Source organism: Trematomus bernacchii, unplaced genomic scaffold (genome assembly GCF_902827165.1).
Source record: "Trematomus bernacchii unplaced genomic scaffold, fTreBer1.1, whole genome shotgun sequence".
NCBI lineage: Eukaryota > Metazoa > Chordata > Actinopteri > Perciformes > Nototheniidae > Trematomus > Trematomus bernacchii.
Window position 1 is genome coordinate 12,594,500 of NW_022987803.1, and position 25,699 is coordinate 12,620,198.

At 43.8% G+C, this 25,699-nt stretch overlaps 1 protein-coding gene across 1 annotated transcript; it reads right to left on the reverse strand.

Annotated features, from left to right (window-relative positions):
• Positions 1–10,064: 10,064 nt before the first annotated feature.
• On the reverse strand, positions 10,065–11,345 carry LOC117498516 (thyroxine 5-deiodinase-like). The gene has a single exon (XM_034150662.1). It carries the CDS (start codon positions 11,227–11,229, stop codon positions 10,423–10,425), a length of 807 nt encoding a protein of 268 aa, XP_034006553.1. The 5' UTR covers positions 11,230–11,345; the 3' UTR covers positions 10,065–10,422.
• Positions 11,346–25,699: the final 14,354 nt, after the last annotated feature.

Here is a 25,699-nt window from a genome sequence, read left to right on the forward strand (position 1 = left end):
AAAGCGGCGAAATAAGTCCAGCTATCAAATGTGTGCCAGTAACAACAAAATTGTGTTTTGTTTAAACTGTGAAGACAACTTTATGACAGAGAAAATGTATCATTTGGGCTGAAATACGCCCCCTTTCCAACTCAAACATGCAACATGTTTTCGTACCTGAAATGTACTTGTTTCTGACCTGTTGGTACAACCTTTCCTCAACAAGCAGGGCTCTCACAGCTTCAGCCACTCCACCTGCCCTACATTACACCTACAGCCTGCACTCCATACGTCATGTTTCCCAAACTCTGCACCTAGCATGGCTAAGTGGAGCTCAGCTTCTCCTCATAGGAGACAGGTGGGCCACGTTAAGAGGGTCATTAACACTGACAGGATGCATGCAGTTCTACTATATCTGTGAGGACATTGTATAAATAACCTTCATAACTTCAGCTTACCTTACCCTTGTCTTAGTTCTTCAACCCGTACTATGTACTTACATGAGTATTTCACCATTGTACACATCAATTACTCTGTGTGACCTTAAATTCTTGATCAACTCTTAATGTATTGAGAAAAATATGTGCCACTTCTCAAACAACTTCTGTAGTGTAAGTAAAGTCTTATTTTTACACTCGTATGCTCTCTTCTTCCTCCTGCACACATGAAATATTGCTGAAGAGTTGCTAAATATGTTCTGTGATGACTCAAACTCATTTTAGCCCCCTCTGAGATGAATACAGCAGAGCAATATACAGATTTTAATTTGCTGCTCAGGGGGTTTTAACCACTGGAAATAAAGTAGGTGGTTTTCCCGCTCCTGTGCTGATCTCCACGTCAGAGGTGTGGAGACATGCGTCATGCAGGGGCCGCATGTACCAGCACTGAGGCTCTGAGTGGAGGAGGATGGGAGAGAGAGAGGCACATTTAAGACACTGGGCCAGTCGTTATTATGACTTACTATCTTATTTGAATAATTCACTATATCATTGTTATAACCAAATGGTTTCTCTCCTGTGTTGACACTCGTGTGCCTTTTCAGAATTCCCTGCAAAGGCTTTTGCCCATCATCAAAACTGACTTCAGTTTCAGCAGAGTCTGGACCTGTTTCAACACTGTTATTTGGTTAGGAATGACTCTTTAACCAGGTTCCTGTCTGGTGTGGACCATCCATAGTCCTCTCAGTCAGTTTCTGTTTTAGTCTTCATTGTAAAAATTAATTACCATTAAAATAAAATGAATACCATAAAATGCCAGCTCTAACCGTAGGCTTTGTTAAAAATGTAGGCCTTCAACGCACTCTGATAATAATGAGATATTAAGTTCTGATAATGTCTAAGACTTAATAGTAAGTCATAATAATGTCTTATATATGTCTTCCTCTTGGTGGCGGATATGGAAAAGTGTGAGGTTGGAGCGTGGGGGTTACTGTACGTCTAGCTCCACTATGATCTTGACTGGCATCTTATGGTATTTATCTGATATAATAGATACTTCCCAGTGTGAAATTGGTTCAGTTTTTGATTGGATGATCAGAAGAAGTACTCAAACACACTCTAGGATTCTCAAAGATAGAATATTGAAGATGTAGTCTATCAGTCAGGGTCAGAATAAGGAGCGAGTGTGAGCCTTTCCTTAATTTGATCGATACTTTGTTTTGGAGAGCAGCACCAAGTGACATCTGCAACAGCCAGATCTTCAGATAAAATGATCTCATAGCAACCTAATTGCTATGGCAACCTGGATACAGATGCCATGCTGAGGTGATATGCAGAGTGACTGGCTGCCAGACTGACACTTTTTCCAAAAAAAAAAAAAAAGCATGATTCATCTAGTTTCCATCCCTAAATGATTATCTATGTACCTCCCACCATTTCCAGCCTTTTCCTCTCACGCTAATTACTTAAAATGTTCCGAAAGCAGCCTCCTCTCACCTTGATGGATGCTGCTCTTAAGTAAAGATCCGTGATGTTTGTAAAAGTTCTAAAAGAGATGAATTGCAATTTATTACTTATATGTTCAAACAGTAATTCAGTAAAAATACATAGTCACTTGATTTCTTTATGTATTATTCCATATGGTTTCCTAGATTAAAAATAAATACATTGGAGAGTCACTATGGAAAGTATGTACTACTAACATCCAGGAACTCTTTATATTATACATATGAGTATTGACTTAAGACATGAATGTGAAATGAGTCCAGAACTGAACATTGCCCATGTGCTTTTCAAACATTGGTTTAAACTTATATGAACTCATATCAAACTCAAATACCAGTCAAACCCCCACTGGAAATGACTCCTAGGATTCTTTCCATATTATTATTGCTTATGCTGTGTGCACAGTTTATGAAAGTATGATTGTGTAGTCCATTCTATTTATTATTAGAACAGGCATTGTCCGTTTATTGCTATATGGACTTCCCTTAGGAACTAATATCCACACGGCTCAGACTTGATTATATTAAAAGGCCTTGGAGTTCAGTGCAGCTGGGAGGCTCACTGTTTGCATTAACACACACATTCCTGCTGTCAGTCTTTCAACAAATCTGCTGTGATAAAGCTGGAAGGTTTCCCTGAGGGTCATTCGAGTACAGGGTATCTTAAATTGTAAAGTGTGTTAGAGTGTCTCTCCGCACAGAAACACTGTCCCATGGTCACAAACCTTGCTTTCTCCATCATATGACTTCAAGGGCTCGCAGTGGAATGGAATGGAGATTCACGGGGTTAGATGAAGAGATATCATTTCTAGAAGGCATTTCATGTCCTGTCGAGATGTACCTTTTCTCAAACAGCATTAGAATCATTTCATGTCATTTCGTAGACAGTACCCACTAAAAGGGCTTGGGAGTATTTCTAACACGTGCCAGGTCAGTGGTCTAGAGTCTGATTCAGGAGGGGGGTGTTGAATTGGTAAAATTGAAAAATAACTCTTATGCTTTGTAAGTGTAGAAGCCCTTAAACTTACAAAGTGATACATTTAGTTTTATTACAATTTAGGTTTGTACTAGTTTATATTTATTTTGTATGGGTAATAGTTTGTATTATAATATATTACTGTGGGATCGCAATGAGTTGGTGTGTATGGGTCACATGGATATGGGCAGCACTCATAGGAATTATAATCACCTGTTCACCTGGGTGAGGTGTGTGTGTGTGTGTGTGTGTGTGTGTGTGTGTGTGTGTGTGTGTGTGTGTGTGTGTGCACGCGTGCGTGCGTGCGTGCGTGCGTGTGCGTGTGTGGGTGTGGAAGAGAGGGTGAGAGAGAGTCACTGTACTTTTTTGCAAACTTTACGATTGCTTTGAATATTAATATGATTTTTCTGTTTACGTTAGTCGATCATGTAATTTTTCATTAAATTACACATTTTTCACTGTATTTTTTAACTCAGTAATTCATTTTATGATAGCGCGTCAGACCATTGCACCCAGGCCCGACCTCAGCCTCCCAGAGACTCTGTTTATTTCCGGAAAGCACTACAGTAAGTATTCAAACTAATGAGGGGGTGGAGTCCTTAGTGGACAAAAACAAATATCCAGAATATATGCCTACTTAATCAACAGCCGACAGAAAGTACTGAAGAAATGCTATCAAGTATACTGTTGAAAAATATCGCCATACATCGATTAATACGAATGATTATGTCAAGCAACATGTGTACCTACATAAAGCCAAATAAACGCCATTCTTCACAAAAAACACCTCAGTTCTAAGTAACAGAATAACTTGTAATTGTTTTAGGTTATGTTATACCTTCACCCCTTGTGTTCTCTCAGTTCTCACCCCTTTGCTCCTTTTACACAGGGGCTCCTGATCTGTGGTGGTCTGCGCTCGGCCCTTCCCTCAGGTGATCCTGATCTGACATGATTCCCCGTACATAAGGAAGGCTGGAGGAGAAGGGAGGTATCTGTCTCTTTCTTGTTTTGCTGCAGTGTCCTGGTGTTTTGGTGTTTGTGTAGATATTACACTCAGCTGGAGGGTCCATGTTGAAGCTCTGTGCTCTAGACTTCATTGTATGAGTTCACTCATCATTTTACCCCATCCATTCTTTTTTGTTGTTTTTTTAAGGACGGAGGATCTGGTAGTTCAGTTTCTTAGTTTAGTTTATGCACTGTTTCTCTTAAGTTTCCGGGGGGCTCTGGTCCGAAGGCTTCCTAATTGTTTGGTTATTTTTTGCCATTCCTCTAGACTAGTTTGATTTAGTTCTTTATGTTTTCTTTCAATGTTCTACAAATACAATTATTTAGTATCATTTTTTGGGGTTTGGCTTCTCAAATATATGTGGCGGGTGACAAACTGAGCCATGACAGGCCGTAACAGGTTAACTATGGAAGTGGAATAACTTAAATAAATACAGAAGTTACACAACAGAGTCATTCATTCTGGTTTCACACAATACATAAAAAGTCGGCCCTGATGAAAGTCTTTGGACCCATCCATCCACACCAACCTATTTCATTTGCAGAATCATTCAATCTTCATACTTCCTGCCCCACATTTACCTGGAATACATACAAATACATTTAGTTGGATATACTGAAAGGATGGGGCATGACTTTTCATAAGTACACCTACAAACAGTGAATGAGAACACCCTGTCACCAGCTACACCAGATTACTTCATGGCTGTAGTATGTGGTTGGACACGGAGCATATGATGTGTTTTTATTGCTGTTAAAAGCACTGATCCAGGTGGTGAGACTGAATTGAAACAGTATGTAAGTTGTGGTCTAGAAAACAAAAACATTTAGTGGAAAGATACTAAAAATCTGTGTAGAACTGAAGGATTATGGTTTTGATTTTCTGTGGGTTATTCACAACAAGGTACCACTTTTCTCATTTGGTACATTTTGAAATATCAAATAGTGATTATTGTAGCTTTAGCTGGCCATAAAGTGTACTTAACAAAATACCTTGTGGGATTTACTGGGTCAGCAGATGCTATGCTCGACAAGATTCACAGCTTTGTGGTCAGGACATCTTATCTGAGGCATGTTGTTATTCATGAGCTGATTGTGTGTTTTTCTGTTATTCAGCAGTTATTGACTTTAACCGGCAAATGCCTCGCTGAGTTCATACATTGTTTGTTAGCTTGCCAAGACGTCCAAGAAATCATTTGATTCAAATGAAATCACATTTATATAACACAATTATAGGGGAGATCTTGCGTCTTCCGCCTGGTGCCAGTTTGTCTGGGAGATAAATGTAGAAATGAAGTGGCAGAACTGGCTTTATCTAATAAAAATGTCGAAATATGTTCCTTTAAAGTGCTGTATGGAATGACAAGATATCTGTTGTTTTGCTCTTTATCTGTAATGGTATTGCTACAAAATGAGACTTTGCACTGAGTTACGTCACATACGTTCCACCTTTAGACCTTTAACCACTTCTAATAAGATGTTTACATTTTGCTTGAGTAGAAAAAAAACGTTTTCGCCCTTTAAAGGAAAACATGATTTCTAAAAGCTGATTCACATTATCATATTGAGTTATTTAACAATTTAATAAATAATGTATTTGCGCCTACTTTATCAGATGTATAGCTAATGCAATTTCTTCCTCATGAAATAGAATTATGTAACGGGGACATTTTCTTAAATTATCTAAAGTTAAAACACATGCATGCCAAACACACACACACACACACACACACACACACACACACACACACACACACACACACACACACACACACACACACACACACACACACACACACACACACACACACGCACACACACGCACACACACGCACGTTTGAACGCAAATACACACACACTCTTAGACAAACGCTTATGGAAACGACCTCCCCTTGTTGCCTGAAGTGTGTCATCAGTTTTCGAACCATTTGTGTAATTGTTTCTGATGCAATCCAGATTACATGTACTGAAGCTGTTACTATAGATATTTTTGTTATTGCCTAGTAGCCATGAGACCATATATTGTGCAGTATATAAGAAGTGGATGTAGTCACGTAGAGGTCACGCATTGGTTTGTGGACTTCAGTCTTCAAGCCTTTTTATGACACCTGAGGGTACAACAGAACACTGAAAAAAACATTTTGAGTGGGCCAAAGTGTTACAATTGACATTCATGAACTGAAAACACACTCTGAAAAGGTTATAATAATAAGACTTATACCCAACACACAAAATAAGAAATGGTTATGACATATCAATCACAAGCTATGCCGTATAGCCCACTCTGTTTTAACGTATATATTTAACTCGATATGGGGTCATAATTTATCAAATGAACTACATGCTGTATTGCAGAATACATAAACTAGCAATTGAGACCCTAAACTAGAAAGATGTTATCTGAGGTAATAAATCAAGTGAAATAAAGGGTAATTTTTTTCATAAACTTCTATACAATCATACTTCTTCTTGCAACCAGAGGAGTTGCCCCATGCTACCTAAGAAAATGCACGTTTAAGGCACTTCCACAATAGCTTTACATTTCAAACTTGGAGGTTGCCAAGCATTTCTATAAAAAAAGAAACATTGTATAACCCTTCAGTTAGAACATTTGGATTGGTTTACTTTACACATCCAGGTTTCAAAGAATGTTCTCAAATCAAGTGTTATCCCCGGGGTCCTTGTGCAACAATCTTTACTTGTTTTGAAAGATAAAATAGAGTTCTTGCAACAATAGTTCAGAAACAAACAATCTTGTTGGTTTCACAAATCTTCCTAATCTTTTCTTCTCAAAAAGGAGGCAGTAGCAGGCCCTAATGCCAAGTATTGTAATACAAGCAGATTATGAGCTTAAAGCATCCTGGTTCTGAAGCACAAGCTACATTAGAAAAGGTCACAACTGTCCACAAAATCAGAGAATGTATTTGAAACCTGTATCTACGTACAAGATGATGATGCTGTCTACCTGTGCCTCCTCAAAGAGATCTTTCTCAGGATTTGTCAACTTGAACTCATCTTTTTATCAGCCCCACTCCTAATTGGAAATCTTCTTTTGGAGTGTCTCTGAAAGATAGTTATATTTTAATTACTTTTGTGCTCAATTGCCTATGCAATTATAATAATGACGTTTGTTGAAGCCATTGATCAAGTAGGATGCAGTTTCAACACCCCCAACTTCAATCTCCACCCAGCATCTCTGGATGTAGCCCACGTCTGTGCTGCATAGATTATGTATTCAGGTCCCTTCATGCCTCAGTTGTGTCTCATTATCTCACCACATGCATGTACTGTATAGCTGCCTGTGTGTGTCCTTATGCATTCATGCCGCGTGCTGCGAGGGGTGAACTGAGAGCAGGAGAACTGACATGCCCCCTCTTCACCATCTTGAAACTGTTTTCTAAAGGGGAAGAAAAAAAAGGTCTGCCTTTGTTTAAACCCCCCCCCCACACACACTTTTTTGGTGATAAGAGTCAATCAGTGACGTCTGACCAAAGAGCTTTTTAAAATGACAGTGGTGACCTGAGACTGGCTGATAACACAGAAAGTCAGGAGGAAAAGAGAAGGCTACCTCTGTGAAGCAACACAAACCTCGGATTCTTTGCAGAAAACATCTGTCTTGACAACAGAGATGCTGAAAGATGATTGGAGTTGGGGTGTTGAAACGGTGGTGTGCCCCTTTAATGACGTCAATGCTGCTTTATGTTTATTTCATATGCTGAATGCATAGGATACTTAAATCATACCAAAACTATTCATGGGGTGATATATATTCTGTGCAACACTAGGGCACATTTGAACAAATATCACAAAGTAGCAGCCAATGGAATCACATAAAGCCAAAACCCTGTATTTGTGAAAAAGTGTGACTTACTAGTTATGTATGGTTGTGGTTCTAACTGCAGGCACATGTTTAATTCACGGGGTAAGCCATCAAAATTAACGTTTCTGAACAATAGCAGATGGGTTACGGGTGGGTGAGATAAAAGCCTTACTTATTAATGAGGAAAAGCAGCAACACAATGGCTTACAAGATGTATTAAAAACAATCACTCCTGTGAGTTAATTGAAGGGAAAGCGGAGTGCAGCAATGTGTTGTCCATATTGGGATCCAGTCACAGAGAGCTGGCCACAACACACCAAAGTAATCTCACAATTTTGCCAGGGCCCAAAGCCTACCTTTAACCTCTGTTTTACCTTTAATCGGACCACTTTTCACACAATAAACTGCATGTTTTATTTAAGAAGACTTAAACTAGTGATTGAGACCATAAAGTCATCAGGAAAAGGTTTATTTCGGTGACAAATCAAATGAGAAGTAGGGTCATTTTCCCACATCAATAGAGGGTTCACGATAATCTCATTGCTCTCAAATCCTAAATGCATGTGGCAGTGTGTGAATTCCTGCTTGTGTGCATACAGATGCATCACCCCCCCCCCCCCTAACCAGCTCAAGTCTCTTTTGGCGCATTTCCACCACACGGTCGGCCTCGGCCACGCTCGGTACTGCTTGGCCGCGTTGGGCCTTAACAGGGCCGGCTCACTTCATGCTGTGCTTCCATTACAGTTTAGGAACTGGGGTAGTTACTATAGTAACGCAGTGTAGGCGGAGCCGTGACGTCATCTTCAATGAGAACCCCAGTAAAACAACACAGCCGTTAGCTGTTAGCACTCAGAGCTCACAGCTCCTTATATATGTTCAGAAACTCGACAAAAGTTAAACAAGTACACACCACAGACTGTCTGTGTCATGGTGAATACAGTCGCTGCTTTATTTATGTCTGTATAGGCCGTTGTTGTGAGTGTGGACGGTCGGAGCATATACTGCGTTAGCTTAGCCAATCTCCATCTAGAAAACACTCATTTTAAAAGGTTTTTCGCCTGCCGTCTGTCTGCAAACTTGCCAAAGCATTAATTCATGGTTTTTACTAACCGGTATCAGTATGTTGTTACTTCGGCATCATTTTGAAACGTGTATTACAATTAAATCACGGTCAAATATGTCCATCTTGTTGTAGTTGTAGCCCCCTTGCCAGCGATCCTCTCTCTAGTTTAGCATACTCAGCCCGACTCAGCCCTGTTTGTTGGCCCCGATAGAACCACAATTTTGTCGGGCCAGAAAAGAGGTGAAAAAGTGGCCCCGGGCCGGGCCGGGCCGTAACTAGGCCTAGTGGAAGCGCAACCAAAAACGGGCACGGCACGACACGGCACGCTTAAACCGCGCTCCGCGCCATGGTGGAAATGCGCCATTTGTTTCATTCAGATCCAGGGATGGATAGTGGCACGGCTCCTTATGAAAGAAACATTTGATGAATGGGGCGTTTTCTCATAAGCATGTTTACTTTGATCTACTGTTTGTGAGTGTCATTTCATCCGGGCATGATGATTTTTATCTGACCATTGGTCTGATTGTTGTTTCTGATTTATTGTGTTACACATAATGAAACAGAACTCACATTTGTTACTCTCATTGTTCAATTGATTTTGATAATGATTTTAACCTTTTAACTGTTCTTCTTTTTTGGTGAAAGAGGGGACACAGTACACGTAGGCCTATATATGGCATGCTTATAAGTCATTATAAGGGCAGGAGTCACAGTACACGTATCTATGGCATGCTTATAAGTCATTATAAGGGCAGGAGTCAAAGGAGGCAAGTGTAAACATTCACAATCATTATGAACATAAGTTCTGTCTGTAAACAGTCATGAAACGAGCAGGTCTGACGTCATCAGACGACATAAAACTGAGAGTGAAACAAAGGGTTAGAGTTTAAACAAAAACATCATCCCATTTATCATGTGCATTAAATTATAAAAAAATACCTTTAAGGTGTTGCACAAATCAACAGTTAACCATCCATGTGTGATCTGATATTTATTAAAAACATTTGTTCAGTTACATCGTTTCAACATTACATAATTTGGCAATCGATCATCGAGGAAGGCATCCCACGTGATCCCGCTCCCGGTGTCAAAAACATCAGTGTCAGTTTTCTGGCTTCGCCTTTTAAAAACCGAACTTCACAGAAACACCAGAGTGAGACCTTAGCCTGAACACACACACACACACACACACACACACACACACACACACACACACACACACACACACACACACACACACACACACACACACACACACACACACACACACACACACACACACACACACACACACACACACACACACACACAGAGACGCACGCACGCACACACACCGTAGAAAAATAGAGTGACCACTAAATGAATCCGGGTTCAACTGATTCAAGACTTTTCCATTCAAAAAATAATAAAAACAATCGCTATGCGCAATCAATTAAGGTCAATACAAGCACGATAAAACAGCCTAGGCTTGAACATGACTTTAGGCTATTTGTCAAAGAGTCCTGAATATCTTTATTCAAAAAACCAACAACATAATGTGCCATGTGTGAACATTTGATAGCAGCATCTGAATATTTTTGCACTGTGAGTTGGACACTTAAGCAGTATGAGCAGAGGAGCAGTTCAGCATCTTCCAACTACACATGGAGCACTGCTGTGTGGGAATTCATCCGATCGTTCCTGTATTGCTCCAGCCAGTTTCTGAGCTCTGAAATCCGGTATCCCTCCGGCCCCCTGCCCCCCTGGTACACCACCATCTCATCCATCACGATGTAAAGTCTCTCAAAGTAGGCTCCGTACGCGGCGTTGGACTCGTTGTCCATATTATCGACCACCACGTTGCTCCCCGGCACCTCGGCGAGCATCAGCTGAGCGGCTCTCAGCCTGTCTTCCAAGCAGCGGTGCTTCGGGATCTGGTACGGCGCGTCAGAGCTCACCCAGCCGTCCGACGGATGCGCCTCCTCGATATATACAACTAAAAAGTCCGCAATGTCCGCGTACTGGCTCACGACGCGCTGAAACGCCGACAGACGCATCATGAATGGCGGTCAGGAGCAGCTGCCAAAGTTAAGGATGAGCGGTCTCTTCCCTTTCATGCAGTCCAGGATCCGGACCTGCCGCCGCTCCTGGACCATCAGCACCTCGGTGTTAGGTGCCGCGCGCCCTAAGTGAGCGGATTTCAGGAGGTCCAATTTCTGTCCGTACCAAACGGCTCTGAGCGACTCCAAGGTGAACATCCTGTTGGAGTCAGACACGCACACCGGCGGGTCGTCCGGGCTGTCCTGCTTCGCTCCCATTTTCAGCAGCACTTTTTTCCTTATACACAAGAAATCCAGCAGCCACAGCATGACGGCGGCCACCAGGAACCGGGGCAGCAGCATCAGGCATAGGGTGGCATGCTTCAACACCCTCGCCATTTGGACACCTCCGGAGTCGTGCATCATCTCCTTCCCCCTGCCGATAGGATGCGACTGGGCCCGGCGAAAGAGACAACAAGTATTTTAGTCACCTTTACCCATTGGAGAAAAACTATCTGACGCACGCAGGCGCTCTTTTTATAGGTACACCAGCATTTGAATAATGAAAAAATAAGTAAAAAACAAAACAAAAACACGCCTCCGGTACCCGCACCGCCCACTCACATGGTGGGGATTACCTCCCGTCCACTCTGTGTTTTAAAGATCCAAAGAGAGAGAGAGAGAGAGAGAGAGAGAGAGAGAGAGAGAGAGAGAGAGAGAGAGAGAGAGAGAGAGAGAGAGAGAGAGAGAGATAGATAGAGAGAGAGAGAGAGAGAGAGAGAGAGAGAGAGAGAGAGAGAGAGAGAGAGAGAGAGAGAGAGAGAGAGAGATAGAGAGAGAGATGCTCCAAGCACACTCTGTGTCCTCAGTCCACATGTCATAGATAAAACATGACAGTGGAATGGGAGTTTTTCAATATACTGCGAAACTCTTGGATTAGTTTTAATTGGCTGTGGCTGGGCGCTCGGTTGGTTCTGAAAGTAGGATAAAAAGAATATCTGACTTCGCTTCAATCTGCCTGTGGACTCAGATTCCCCTGTAATGAGTGCAGGAGCCACTGTGACCACTAGACGGAGCTGGATTCATACAGTGTGAAGCTGGATGACTCATTCAATGATCTGTAGGGCCCCTGAGCACCTTAGGACATGACACCACCGAAATCAGTACATTATGTACAATAAAGTTTGCTGTATATTTATTGCCCCTTCCTTTACCTTACATAACCTGTTTTCATTTTATGATATGATGATTTTATGTTAAGCTGATTTTGGCCTTGTATTATACATGTTTGAATAACACACTATCCCTCAGGATAGATACAGTTTATATCACTTATATCACTTATATCAAACATTTCTCAACAGCCCTATGGACTAATGGTTTATAGGTACCACATATTTTCTCTGGTGTCCAATCTAAATGAAACTATAAGCTCATTTTCAACTACGTTTAATTAGGGTTAGAGTTAAGGTTTAATCAGGGCTAAATTATGTCGTCTAACATGGCCAAATTTAAGAAAATTGTATCCTCAACTTTTGTTTTTTCATATATTTTATGCTGCCAGGTATGACAGGACTCCATTGTAAAAAAGACATATTTTAGCATCCTATCTGGTATTTTAGAGGTTAAATACAAGCACAGTGTTATCTGAACGTCAGTCACGTCACCTCACCCCGAACCTATCAAAATCCAAGTCATCACTTGGGTGTTGCCAGGCAACCAGCGCAGACTCATGGAATTTAGTCAGGTTTCTCTCTTCCCAGAGTTTACGCTAAGCTCATAATTCTACGATAACAATGACCCCCCAAAAAAGAATAGGAAGGCAAAACGTTTTCACTATTGGACTTCTGCAAGGCTTTATTTTTCTAAGCCTGTTTTTTTTTTTAAAACACCTGTTTGATTGTCATACTAAAAATTCCTCCATTGCACAAACAAGTGAGCTTGATTTGTATTTTTTGTCACGATCTATCTGTGTTTTATTTTTGTCCTGTGTAGATCTGTATTTTTGGTTTCCTGTTTTACATTACATTACATGTCACTTGTTAGACGCTTTTATCCAAAGCAACTTACATACTCAATACTGTGGACAAGTGTTTTGCCCAGGTACACAACGACATGCTGACTGCAGTGGGGTTTGAACCTGTGACCACCTGATCTGAAAACCAACACACAACCCACTGCACCACACGCCTCCGTGTTGTTTGTGTTAGTTTGAAAAGTGTTCAACCCCTGTCTTGTCTGTTGCTTCCTGTCTCTGTGTTCCCTCCTGCCTGATTACCCGATTGTGTTCACCTTGTGCCCCTGTGTTTTCTCCTCCCTCCTCACCTGTGTCTTGTTTGTTTGATTAGTCCTGTGTGCATTTAGGTTCTGCTTTTTCTGTTAGTCTTTGTGAGATCCTTGTTGGTGTTGACTGTGTTCACGGGGGAGAGAGTTCTGCTCTGTTACTTGTAGCCTTGAAATAAAGGTATTTTCTGTTAAACCTGCATTTGGGTCCTGCCTGCTTCGCTCAACCCTGACATTTTTCCTTTGTTGAAAGAGTTTTTGCACCCAGTGAGGTGTGAGAAGGCCTTTGCCAATGTCTTGATGTAGCGAACATATAAAACACCTAACTTATCAGCTGTTTCCACTATCAGCATCCTTATTTTTTTATACCACATAAAACATAGCCATAATTAAATAAATGAAGACATGAAGACTTTTCTCATATTTAGCCACTTCCACTTGTCTGTTTGCTAGTTCGTAACCTCAATCTTTTCTACTCTGTTTACTTGGTGATGACAGCTTTGTGTAAAGTCTAGCTTATACTGACAACTTCTGACAGAACTATGATTTGCATAACCTTTATTCGCTCCCCGAACTAGTGAAAGAAAACACGTCTATCTTCCTTTTTCAACCGCGACATTTCAAAAGTTTGATAAAAAACACCACAAGTAAGATCTGTGTTAATGCAATGTTACTGATATAGAAACAATGTGCTAGAAACCCAAGAAAGTAATATTTAATTTATGATAAAGTACAATTGCACATGTCTTTCTGAGAACTACACCTGCTATCACAATGCAGACGTCCAGACCGAAAAGGAGGCCCCTGGGACTGTTTTGGAGGCCATCGTTGATTTTCAGACAACTTTAAAGACAACAACAGACAACCTGGTGGGAGACAGCCGTAACAAACCACATGTGCGACAGCTTCCAGAGTGACGTCTTAGCTTCCATTACACAAACAGCTGCAAGTGTGAAGATGATTTGATAGAGGAAAAGAACTTCCAGGTGCCCCTTCACTTCTAAAGGCCATTAACTGAGGATATTATGCCTCCCAGCACTTTGGATTTAATAGCAACATTTTTTACCATCTTAATTTGTATCTTCTGAACACAAAAGTTGTTTTTCTCTTTCACACTGTCACAGTATGATTCTGTTTAAAAGACTCTTCCATTTAAAGCTAAAATGTAATCAAAAGTGCACTCTCCTGAATGGAATGCATTCGATTTTTTTTATTATGGGAAGAATTAGTCCCAAGCTGAAGTGGTGCGCAGGTACACCTGGCCCGCCCCTGGCCCGCCCCTGGCTCCGCCTCCCCCAGGTGTCCTAATGCCATTCAGCTGGGGACTTTAAAAGGAGAAACTGGAGGAGAAGAGGGCCCCGCCTTTTCCCTGAACAAATCTGAACAAACCTTCGGATGCCGTGTGGAGCTGTAGATTCCTTTTTGTTACTATGTGTGTGAACTCTGGAGGACCTCATTAGTGTAGGTTTTCGCGTGACTTTATTTTGCCCCAGTAGAGTTTTTCTTTCTTATGAAAGGAATGGTGTCTTTACCGGGGAAGAACACCAGGGTTCCAGTGACCATTTTGAGGGATACAGCAGCATCACAATCCTTTATGGTGAGGGGTGTGTTGCCCCTCTCTGAGAAGTCTGCTGTGGGTTCGGGTGTTCTTGTGAGGGGGTTTGGTATGCAGTATGTGGGTTCGCCATTGCATAATATTCACCTTGAGTCAGATCTGGTCACCGGTCCGGTAGCTGTCGGGGTTCGGCCATGTTTTCCCATTAAAGGGATAGATTTGGTCTTGGGGAATGATTTAGCCGGGGGAAGAGTGCTCGTTAAGCCGGGGGTGAATGCGGTTGCAGTCACCCGTGACAGTTGTGCGGCTACAGGATTGGACAGACCGATCAGGGACCCTCCATCGTGGCGTGAGGGTGGGAAAACAGGTACGATAAGCCCCGGGGCTGTTCATAACCCTGTCGCGGCCTGTGTGGTGGCGCTGTCCAGTGCTGAAAGTGACACCCCTGTCACCTCGGAGGCCCCGATCGCTGCAGAGACTCTGGTAAATATTGAGTCTCATTTAGCACACTTGCCTGATGCGCAGCGTGCAGATGTGTTGGAACTGATCGTGAGGTGGAGCGCCCTGTGTCATACCGCTCCAAGAAATTCAATCCCCACCAGCGGGTGTGTTCCACCGTTGGTTCCACCATCGAAAAGGAGGCTATGGTTCTGGCCTTGAACCACTTTGAGGTATATGTTGAGGTCAAACACATTCGTGGCAAGGACAATGTGTTGGCTGGTGCATTGTCGCGCTTATGATATGTAACCTGTTCAGTGTGTGGACTGAGTGGTTGAGCACGTCTGTCGACCTTAAGTCGATTGTTGTGATTGTTTTGTTTTCGTTTAAAAAAAATAAAAAAATCACTAACTCATGGTGGGGGTGTTACGTGCTCTTGTTGTTTTTCTTTGTCTCTCTGCTGCGCAGGTACACCTGGCCCGCCCCTGGCTCCGCCTCCCCCAGGTGTCCTAATGCCATTCAGCTGGGGACTTTAAAAGGAGAAGCTGGAGGAGAAGAGGGCCCCGCCTTTTCCCTGAACAAATCTGAACAAACCTTCGGATGCCGTGTGGAGCTGTAGATTCCTTTTTGTTACTATGTGTGTGAACTCTGGAGGACCTCATTAGTGTAGGTTTTCGCGTGACTTTATTTTGCCCCAGTAGAGTTTTTCTTCGGATAGATCTCTGGGTAGAGGAGGGAAGTTCTGGGTCCTACGGCCAGAGGACTGGTTGGCCCAGGCCCCCTTCTTCTTTTGTTTGTTTTTGCCGTCCTCCAGACGTGGTTCGTTTGCCGGTGGGCACATGTGAGTAACGGCTGTGCGCTTTAATAAATGCTCGCCGACAAGTGCTGCGTGTTTTGTGTGGTTTATTTTATGTTGCGGGTCTTCCCACGAGCCACTACCACTTGGTAGAGGACGGGTCGTAACATATGGGGGCTCGTCCAAAGGCTGTCTCGGGCAGGTGCCGGTGTTTTTCTTTTGTAGAATGGCCCTTGACAGCATGTGCTTTGTTTGTGTACAGTGTAGAGTTGCCTAAATAGTCTACCTGATTTCTGGTTCGGGTGAGTTTCACGTTAGAATGGATTTTGACTTGGAGGAGTTTGCTAAGGTTCCAACTCGGGGGAAGTTGGATGCTTGTAACAAACAGCAGCTTCAGTTAATCGCAGGCAGGTTTAACGTTCCGTGTAGTAAGCAAAGCAAGAAACAGGTCATTAAAGAACAGCTGTTGGCTGCGCTGGTAGAGCAGGAAGTGTTATCGGAGGAGGAGGGGGGCGTTGCTGGTTTTCCCAAAGACGAGGAGACAGAGGTCTCTCCGACAATGAGCGAGCTTCAACTTCAGCTGGAGTTGCGTAAACTGATGATTAGAGAGAAAGAGATTGACAATAAACTGAGAGAGAAGGAGATCGACTGTAATCTCGAAATCAGGAAGCTGGAGGAGGAGACTAATCGTTTGTTTCGTTTAAAGGAGCTGGAGTTGACGGCATTATCGCGCCACACTCAGCAGTTGGGCTCGGCACAATCGCATGACTTTGACGTGGGTAGATATACTCGTTTTATCCCGGTGTTTCACGAGAAAGATGTTGACAATTATTTTATCCTTTTTGAACGGGTAGCAACCACATTGAAATGGCCTAAAAACATGTGGACCATTATGCTGCAGTGCGTTCTCACGGGTAAAGCACAGGAGGTGTATGCTGCGTTGTCTGAAGAGGTTAGCCTGGATTATGAGCAGGTAAAAGTGGCAATTCTGCGCGCCTATGAGCTGGTGCCTGAGGCGTACCGTCAGAGGTTTCGTGGTTTAAAGAAAAATGATTGTCAGGCTTATGTGGAATTCGCCCGTGAGAAAGAGGTTCTGTTTGAACGTTGGTGCTCGTCGACGGGGGTCAAATCTCTAGAGGATCTAAAAGCCTTGTTACTCATGGAGGAATTTAAAAAAATGTTTACCTGACAGGGTGGCCACTTATCTGAATGAGCAGAAACCCATAAGACTGTCTGATGCTGCGGTTTTGGCTGACGAGTATGTTCTTACTCACAAGTCTGTCTTCAGTGAGAGGGGGGGGGCACAGGCCCGGTTTGTGGAGAACAACATCAGAGAAACCCCAGTCTCCATTAATGTGCCATGGCAGTCCAGCAGGCCAGGATATGTTGAGGAAAAACCGGGGGAGGTGAAGTGGGGACCTAGGGATAGCCCAGTGTGTTATTTCTGCAAGAAAAGAGGTCATGTGGTTGCGAATTGTTATGCTTTACGGGATGTAAAGACGGTCGCCTTGGTGAGTACGTCAAAGCCAGGGTCTCTCAAGTCAGAACTGGAAGTTTTTGCTCCGTTTCTTATGAAAGGAATGGTGTCTTTACCGGGGAAGAACACCAGGGTTCCAGTGACCATTTTGAGGGATACAGCAGCATCACAATCCTTTATGGTGAGGGGTGTGTTGCCCCTCTCTGAGAAGTCTGCTGTGGGTTCGGGTGTTCTTGTGAGGGGGTTTGGTATGCAGTATGTGGGTTCGCCATTGCATAATATTCACCTTGAGTCAGATCTGGTCACCGGTCCGGTAGCTGTCGGGGTTCGGCCATGTTTTCCCATTAAAGGGATAGATTTGGTCTTGGGGAATGATTTAGCCGGGGGAAGAGTGCTCGTTAAGCCGGGGGTGAATGCGGTTGCAGTCACCCGTGACAGTTGTGTGGCTACAGGATTGGACAGACCGATCAGGGACCCTCCATCGTGGCGTGAGGGTGGGAAAACAGGTACGATAAGCCCCGGGGCTGTTCATAACCCTGTCGCGGCCTGTGTGGTGGCGCTGTCCAGTGCTGAAAGTGACACCCCTGTCACCTCGGAGGCCCCGATCGCTGCAGAGACTCTGGTAAATATTGAGTCTCATTTAGCACACTTGCCTGATGCGCAGCGTGCAGATGTGTTGGAACTGATCGTGAGGTGGAGCGCCCTGTGTCATACCGCTCCAAGAAATTCAATCCCCACCAGCGGGTGTGTTCCACCGTTGGTTCCACCATCGAAAAGGAGGCTATGGTTCTGGCCTTGAACCACTTTGAGGTATATGTTGAGGTCAAACACATTCGTGGCAAGGACAATGTGTTGGCTGGTGCATTGTCGCGCTTATGATATGTAACCTGTTCAGTGTGTGGACTGAGTGGTTGAGCACGTCTGTCGACCTTAAGTCGATTGTTGTGATTGTTTTGTTTTCGTTTAAAAAAATTTAAAAAATCACTAACTCATGGTGGGGGTGTTACGTGCTCTTGTTGTTTTTCTTTGTCTCTCTGCTGCGCAGGTACACCTGGCCCGCCCCTGGCTCCGCCTCCCCCAGGTGTCCTAATGCCATTCAGCTGGGGACTTTAAAAGGAGAAGCTGGAGGAGAAGAGGGCCCCGCCTTTTCCCTGAACAAATCTGAACAAACCTTCGGATGCCGTGTGGAGCTGTAGATTCCTTTTTGTTACTATGTGTGTGAACTCTGGAGGACCTCATTAGTGTAGGTTTTCGCGTGACTTTATTTTGCCCCAGTAGAGTTTTTCTTCGGATAGATCTCTGGGTAGAGGAGGGAAGTTCTGGGTCCTACGGCCAGAGGACTGGTTGGCCCAGGCCCCCTTCTTCTTTTGTTTGTTTTTGCCGTCCTCCAGACGTGGTTCGTTTGCCGGTGGGCACATGTGAGTAACGGCTGTGCGCTTTAATAAATGCTCGCCGACAAGTGCTGCGTGTTTTGTGTGGTTTATTTTATGTTGCGGGTCTTCCCACGAGCCACTACCACTTGGTAGAGGACGGGTCGTAACAATATGACAGCAGTAAGAAAGAGCCTTGATTCATTAAATACGTGTTACAGAATACAAGCACTGAACTTCAACTGTCTATCTTCTGTTCTTCTGTGGCCATGGATCACAGGCCGCAAATAAATGTGTTTTCAATGAGGTGATGCAAGGTGTGAATGAGTTATTGCATAAGAAAAAGCTAAGATTACGGATGACTAATAATAGTTTCTTATCTGATGTCATATCACACTACAGTTGTAATTTGGTTTATAGGCTGTTGAAACGCTGCCAAACAAAGTGTTTACCATAAAAGTTAGAAACGCCACCCATCGAGTACAAAGAGAGTTTGGTCTTGGCTTTTAATAGAGAAACCATCCAAACATTTGCCGCTCTATAATCAGGAGTTTCTATGAATTTTGTTTCTAGGACCCAGTCTCTAAAACTCTGTGATCTCAATTAGACCACTGCGTCTTTCGGTTGTTTACTACCAGGAAGAAAAGAGCATGTGTGTGCTTTCTTGTTCAGAAATCCTGACCAGTGTTGGTTTGTTGGGGGCTGAATGTGATTATCCCATTATCATTGACCTCTTAGATCAGCCGGTACCACTTTACAATAAGACTACCCTTATAAAGGATTCATAAAGGGTTTATAATTAGGTTATTAATTAGGTTGTAAACAATTTATTAATCATTAAGAACCATTTATAAACCAGTTCTAACATGGATACATCAACACAGGCTCACTATTTGGCAAGTTGACTAAGCCTTATATTGGCTACCTAGCTTACTTCGTCTTCTTCATCAGCCAACATCCTTGGTTGTTCACAGAGTTGATTCCCCCCCTTCCATCTTGATGTTTCTTGGCATCTCTTTATGACCATTTATTTATGAGTTACTGTTGTGATCACTTATTAATACACTGGGTTACATAATTCAATCAAGGAACTACAGGTTGGGGGTATTGTTCCGCACGGACACTAATGCTTACTGTACCTCCGGGGTATATACTGTGTCCTCCTCCCTTTCGCTTTCTCTTCTTCCCGGGCTGCGACCCGACAACATGTCCGTCTCTGCTGCTCATTAAAGCACCACTTTTCACCTTCGATGCACCGCCTCCGACTCCTATCTCTCGGCACTACATTGGTGACCCCGACATAAGTCTCGCCAAGGATCCGAGACTGAACCGTACACGGCAAAAAACACACTGTTTTTCTCGAAATGCCGGAGATTTTTGGAGACGTCCATGGCTGCCACGTGCACACGGACTGTGGCTCGGTGCACCCTCCGGAATGGCCGCGGACGACGCTCGCCATTTCCACGGCTTTTCGGCAGTGGGGGACGGCAAGCCTTCCATGGAGCCGATACACGACGATGCCTGGTTTATTCGGGACATGCGGCTGCATGTCCGGCTGCGCTCGCTAACGGCTAACGGACAGCTGACGACTAGCAGCTAGCGGCTAACGACATCCGACTGTTAGCCCCTTTTTTTTGTGGTGCCGGAGAGGAGGTTCGATCAAGTCTGGTCGGCCTCGTGTGGATCCTCTCACAATTTCGCCCACCTGTTTTTGATCGTGGACAGGACGACCCTTTTGAGTTTTTTTCTGGTGCCTGAGAGGAGGTTCGACCATGTCTGGTGGGCCTCGTGTGGACCCTCTCGCTTTTTCACCACCTCAACGGCGGCTTCGGACGTCGCCCATGCCTTCTTCGGCCCGTGGGTGGCGTGCTTCTGGACCCCGTCTCGCCTCGACTCTACGGTTTCGGACGTCGCCCATGCCTTCATCGGCCCGTGGGTGGCGCGCTTCGGGACCCTGTCTGGCCTCTTCCCTCGCCTCTGCGGTTTCGGACGTCGCCCATGCCTTCATCGGCCCGTGGGTGGCGCGCTTCGGGACCCTGTCTGGCCTCTTCCCTCACCTCGGCGGTTTCGGGCGTCGCCCATGCCTTCATCGGCCCGTGGGTGGCACGCTTCTGGACCCTGCCTGGCCTCTCCTCTAACCGCGGCTCACGGTTCGCCTCGACGGCGGCTTCGGACGGCGCCCCGTCTGGCCTCTCCCCTGTCCACGGCTCCTTCCTCCCGGGGACACGGCTCCTTCCTCCCGAGGACTTCATGCCCGCCGCCGCTGTGCCTTCGCCTGCGGCTGGGCAGCGCTCCTCCCTGCTGGGGACCACCGGAATATTCACGCCCGTCCCCACGTCGCAGCACAGCGACCCAGCTTTCTACAGCTGGCGGATGTGGTCTTCATTCGACACAACGCCTACCGCGGGCCCCTTACGACGGCCCGTTCCATGGCCCGGTCCTCCTGCAACCCCGCCCTCCTCGGCCCCTGTGGTGCTTCCTCCCGGACTCAAGGATTGTGCCATGTTTGAATTCTGGGGGGGCTTGTGTAGTGATCACTTATTAATACACTGGGTTACATAATTCAATCAAGGAACTACAGGTTGGGGGTATTGTTCCGCACGGACACTAATGCTTACTGTACCTCCGGGGTATATACTGTGTCCTCCTCCCTTTCGCTTTCTCTTCTTCCCGGGCTGCGACCCGACAACATGTCCGTCTCTGCTGCTCATTAAAGCACCACTTTTCACCTTCGATGCACCGCCTCCGACTCCTATCTCTCGGCACTACATTACTAACATTTATAACTGCCAAAAGGGAGCCTTGTAAAGTGTAAAACACATTCCCATTTATTAATGAGTTACAACCAATTTGTATTGTAAAGTGTTAAACAAATCACCATTTATTAATGAGTTACTACCATTTATAATTTGTTTAGTTATATTAAGCATTAAAGTTATGCAAGTTAGGGCGTGGTCACATTGAGTGACAGGTCTGTCCAGTGACTGCTGCTGTTAGCTTTCTGCTCTGCTAGCATCTCCGTGAAGCTACAGGGAATCAGCCTGCTCAACTCATCCGGGGAACAGAACTTGAACTCGGCCGTGTTTGTTGTGATGGTGCTTTGTGGACTATTCTTCATGCTTATATCGGACTATTGTGACTCGCTCCGCGTTTAAAACAGACGGTGCATAAATGCAGTTTTACGGTAAGTGAAATTCGAGTACTTTATTTATGTGCTGCTTATGCTTTTAGTCAGCTAACGTTAATGAATGTTAAGGCTTGGGTTAGCATGTAGTAAGCAAGTGGTAGCTACATCTGTGCTAACGATGCTAATCGTAGCCTCCAAGTTAAAACGTATTGGAGAAGTGTTAAGGATTAACGGGGATAATACTGTGTAGAACAAACGGCTTCTGTTTTAGGTTGGTCAAATAAGGTCATCCTTGTAAGCAGGGTTGGGTTGTAACGGAATACATGTAACGGCGTTACGTAATCAGAATACAAAAATCAAGTAACTGTATTCAGCTCGCGTTACATTTGAAAAATGAGTAATCTGATTACAGTTACTTTCGTAAACCTGAAGTGAATACATTTTGGATTACTTATTGGAATTATTGGTGGAAAGATTTCCTCACAACATTTAATATTCATTATTAAAGGTACAGCCGAATCATCACAGCGCACAAAACCTATTACCGCCGCAGATGGACCAAAAAAGGGAGCGATTGAAAAAGATGTGTGGGTCCGCTCAGTGAAACAATAACAACGAAACATGGAGGAACAAAACTCTGCGTTTAAATCGTGTGTGTGTGTGTGTGTGTGTGTGTGTGTGTGTGTGTGTGTGTGTGTGTGTGTGTGTGTGTGTGTGGTTAAAACACATCAGTCTGCGGTCACTCTTTAGCCTTTCTAATGATTCTGAAGGTAAACACAGTGAAGGCGGTGCGTGAAAGGCACTGCGCGCTCCTCTTCTCAGAGGCTGAGTTAACCCTCCCGCTGCCTCCTGGTGCTGCAGAGGTTTCATGAAGTGAAGGAGGTTTTCCTTCTATAAAACAGCTGTGGGCAGCAGATACTGTGAGTGTCACGGACATGAATTCATAGATCAAGGCAGACTGGTGCACACACTCTCCTGTTTTGCCAATCCGGTGCTTAAAGGGGACCTATCATGCAAAATGCACTTTTGTACGTCTTTTATACATGAATATGTGTCCCCGGTGTTCCAGGGAACTCACCAAGTGTCAGAAAACACAACCCTCTCTATTTTCCTCCATACCCAAATCTCAAAAAAAGGGGCTGCAACGGATCTGATAAAAACTGATCCAGATTTGAACACTTTACTGACATCAGGAAAGTGGCGCTACGGCTATTGGGCCAACTCCACCAATCAGGAGGAGACAGCCATGGCCATTGCCGTTTGAAAGTGCTGGAGACGCTGTAGTACATATGCCAGGCCTGTAAGTGGCGCTGTAGTCTGCCACAAAAGCAGCGGAGAATAAACAGAAGGGTAACCATGGTAACCAAGTCTTCTTCTTGTGGCTTTTTTTCTCCCTCCCCGAGGCAAGCGTTTGCTCCCGCTGCAATGCAATCCCTCCCCGTCGAGGCAAGCACTGTAATTCTCTCCGGTTAGTCCACCAGCAGATGACAAACACCCACCTCTCCGCCTCTTCCAAGGAACGAGGGAACCGTGCGGCAGAGTTTCAGTTTCAGTTACTTTCGGTGGTCAAGATGTCCGTTACAGTTTAAATCTTCCGGACAAAATTAGAAAAGTGCCGGTCAAAGGTCTTCTTTGTTATTTATTGAGCTTTAAAACAAATGAATAACGACTCTATATAGGCTATAATAAAACACGGAGGACGGAGATCTCTTTTTCTCCCCCTCTTCTGACAGCCCAGCAGCTGATCAGAGCACGTCTCCCCTCTCCTGCAGGGGGGCGTGGTCAGCAGAATCAGACCCGTAGACAGCAAACAGCACATAGAGCGAAATGAGGCATGGCTAAAATGCATGATCTGTTTGGTATTTCGAAAATAGAAACGTATAAACATACCTTATATAGGTATGGCCCTACAATTTATCATTTAAATATAGCATGATAGGTTTCCTTTAAACAAATATAGCTCTACATCCCTGGCCGAAATGTCCTTAAAATGAAGTCCGAGTTCGACATTTTAATTCATGTCCTGCCAACACTGGCAGGACAGAAGGCGACACGCCCGTTCTAAGCCGTGTCCCTCACTCCTCACATCCCAAGCTGCATCCCCAAAAAGTGTATTATGTTGTTACATCGTTTCAGATGTTATTTTTCAGTTGTGCTCTTGATAAGCCATTAAAACAGTAAAAACACGTTCAGTTTCCTTTTGCTTTTTGCGTCTCCTGTACACCAAAACATACCCATCTGTGATGGAAAAAGAAAGTAATCCAAAAGTAATCTAAAAGTAATCTGAATACGTTACTTTTTTAAGACACGTAACTGTAACTGTATTCGGATTACTTTCAGAGCCATGTATTCAGTAATCAGTAACTGATTACATTTACAAAGTAACCCTCCCAACCCTGCTTGTAAGTTAGAGAGATATTTTATTAGGTAGGTAACCTTATGCATTGGTAAGGTTAATTTAAAATGAGCTATGATCGATTATGTAGACAAGCTAACATCAAAGTAATGTTGAAGAGCGGCCTAGTGTATGTGAAATTAACCTCACAATAAGATGTGTGTATATTACAAATAATAATGTCATATTTCAAGATGATTACTTAGATATTAAATATGGTTGGTTCAGCAGGAGTTCATTATTGAGCTTACACGTTAACGTCACAGTCATATCTGAAGAACGAACCCAAACCTTGTTCTTTTTATTAATTGTATTACCAAATTTGTATCAAATAAATAGTAAGCATTGGTAATACCAATGCTGATAAAGTAAACTATTTTATTTGAGTATTTGTGTCTGGGAGAAGGTACTGTACCCAGTTCCTATGTTCGGCAGTTATAGACTGGGCTTTCTTGTACAAGAGAATAATTTGTTTTAAATCAATATGGACCATTACTGTATCATTATCCTTACATCATGTTATACAATGCACCTTATAAACAAGTATGGCATTTTTAAACATGATGTGCAACAATTGTTCCTGTAATTTGTGTGCATTTTGTTGTTATGTTATGTCTCGTAAAATCTGTTAAGTTAATGTTTTTAGTTCAGTCTTGTATCCTGTTTTATTTTGTAGTAACCTTTCCTTCTTGTTGCAGATTACCTCACTTCCTCCCTTTGTGTGTTTTCCCTCCACTGTGATTGTTGACTCCGCCCTAATTGTCTGCACCTGTTCCCCCTTAGCCTGCCTATATATATATATTCTATCTCCCTTGTCTTGTTGCCAGTTTGTTTCGTCCCATGTGCCTGACTGCCAGCGTGAAGTCCATGTTTTTTCTGCTAAGAGCTAAGAACCGAGTTTTGGAATTTACTTTATCCTTTGCATCTTTGATACTATGTTAACCTTTTCCTCGTAAGAGTGTTTTTTGTTACCTTAACCTGTTACCTCTACGGAGAGCTCACAGTGCCACTTTTTTCAGTAAAGACTTTCTTTTGTACTTTGTTTGTGGAGTCGTGCTTTTGGGTTCATACTGGTTTGCCTAGCTGTGACATGTTATGATTTATTTTTGTGTTAGTATGCACATGGACGCTTTGGACATACCTGGAGAAGGAAGAAATGGGTCTTGGGAATGATGGGAGTTAAAGACAAAAGGCGGAGACTAGTGTTGAAACTAGTGGAGAAACGATCAAGATGCCACCTTGTCCCTCTGATTAGACGGCATGTTAAGTCAGGAAGTAGCATTATGAGTGATGAGTGGAGGGCATACAGGAGAGTGCTGAGTAACATGGGGTACAACCACTACACCATAAACCACAGCAGGTGGTTAGTGAACCCCCAGACAGTCATACCCAACATATAGAAAGAGCTTGGTCGACCGTCAAAGGACATGTCCGTAGACTGAGAGGAGACCGTAC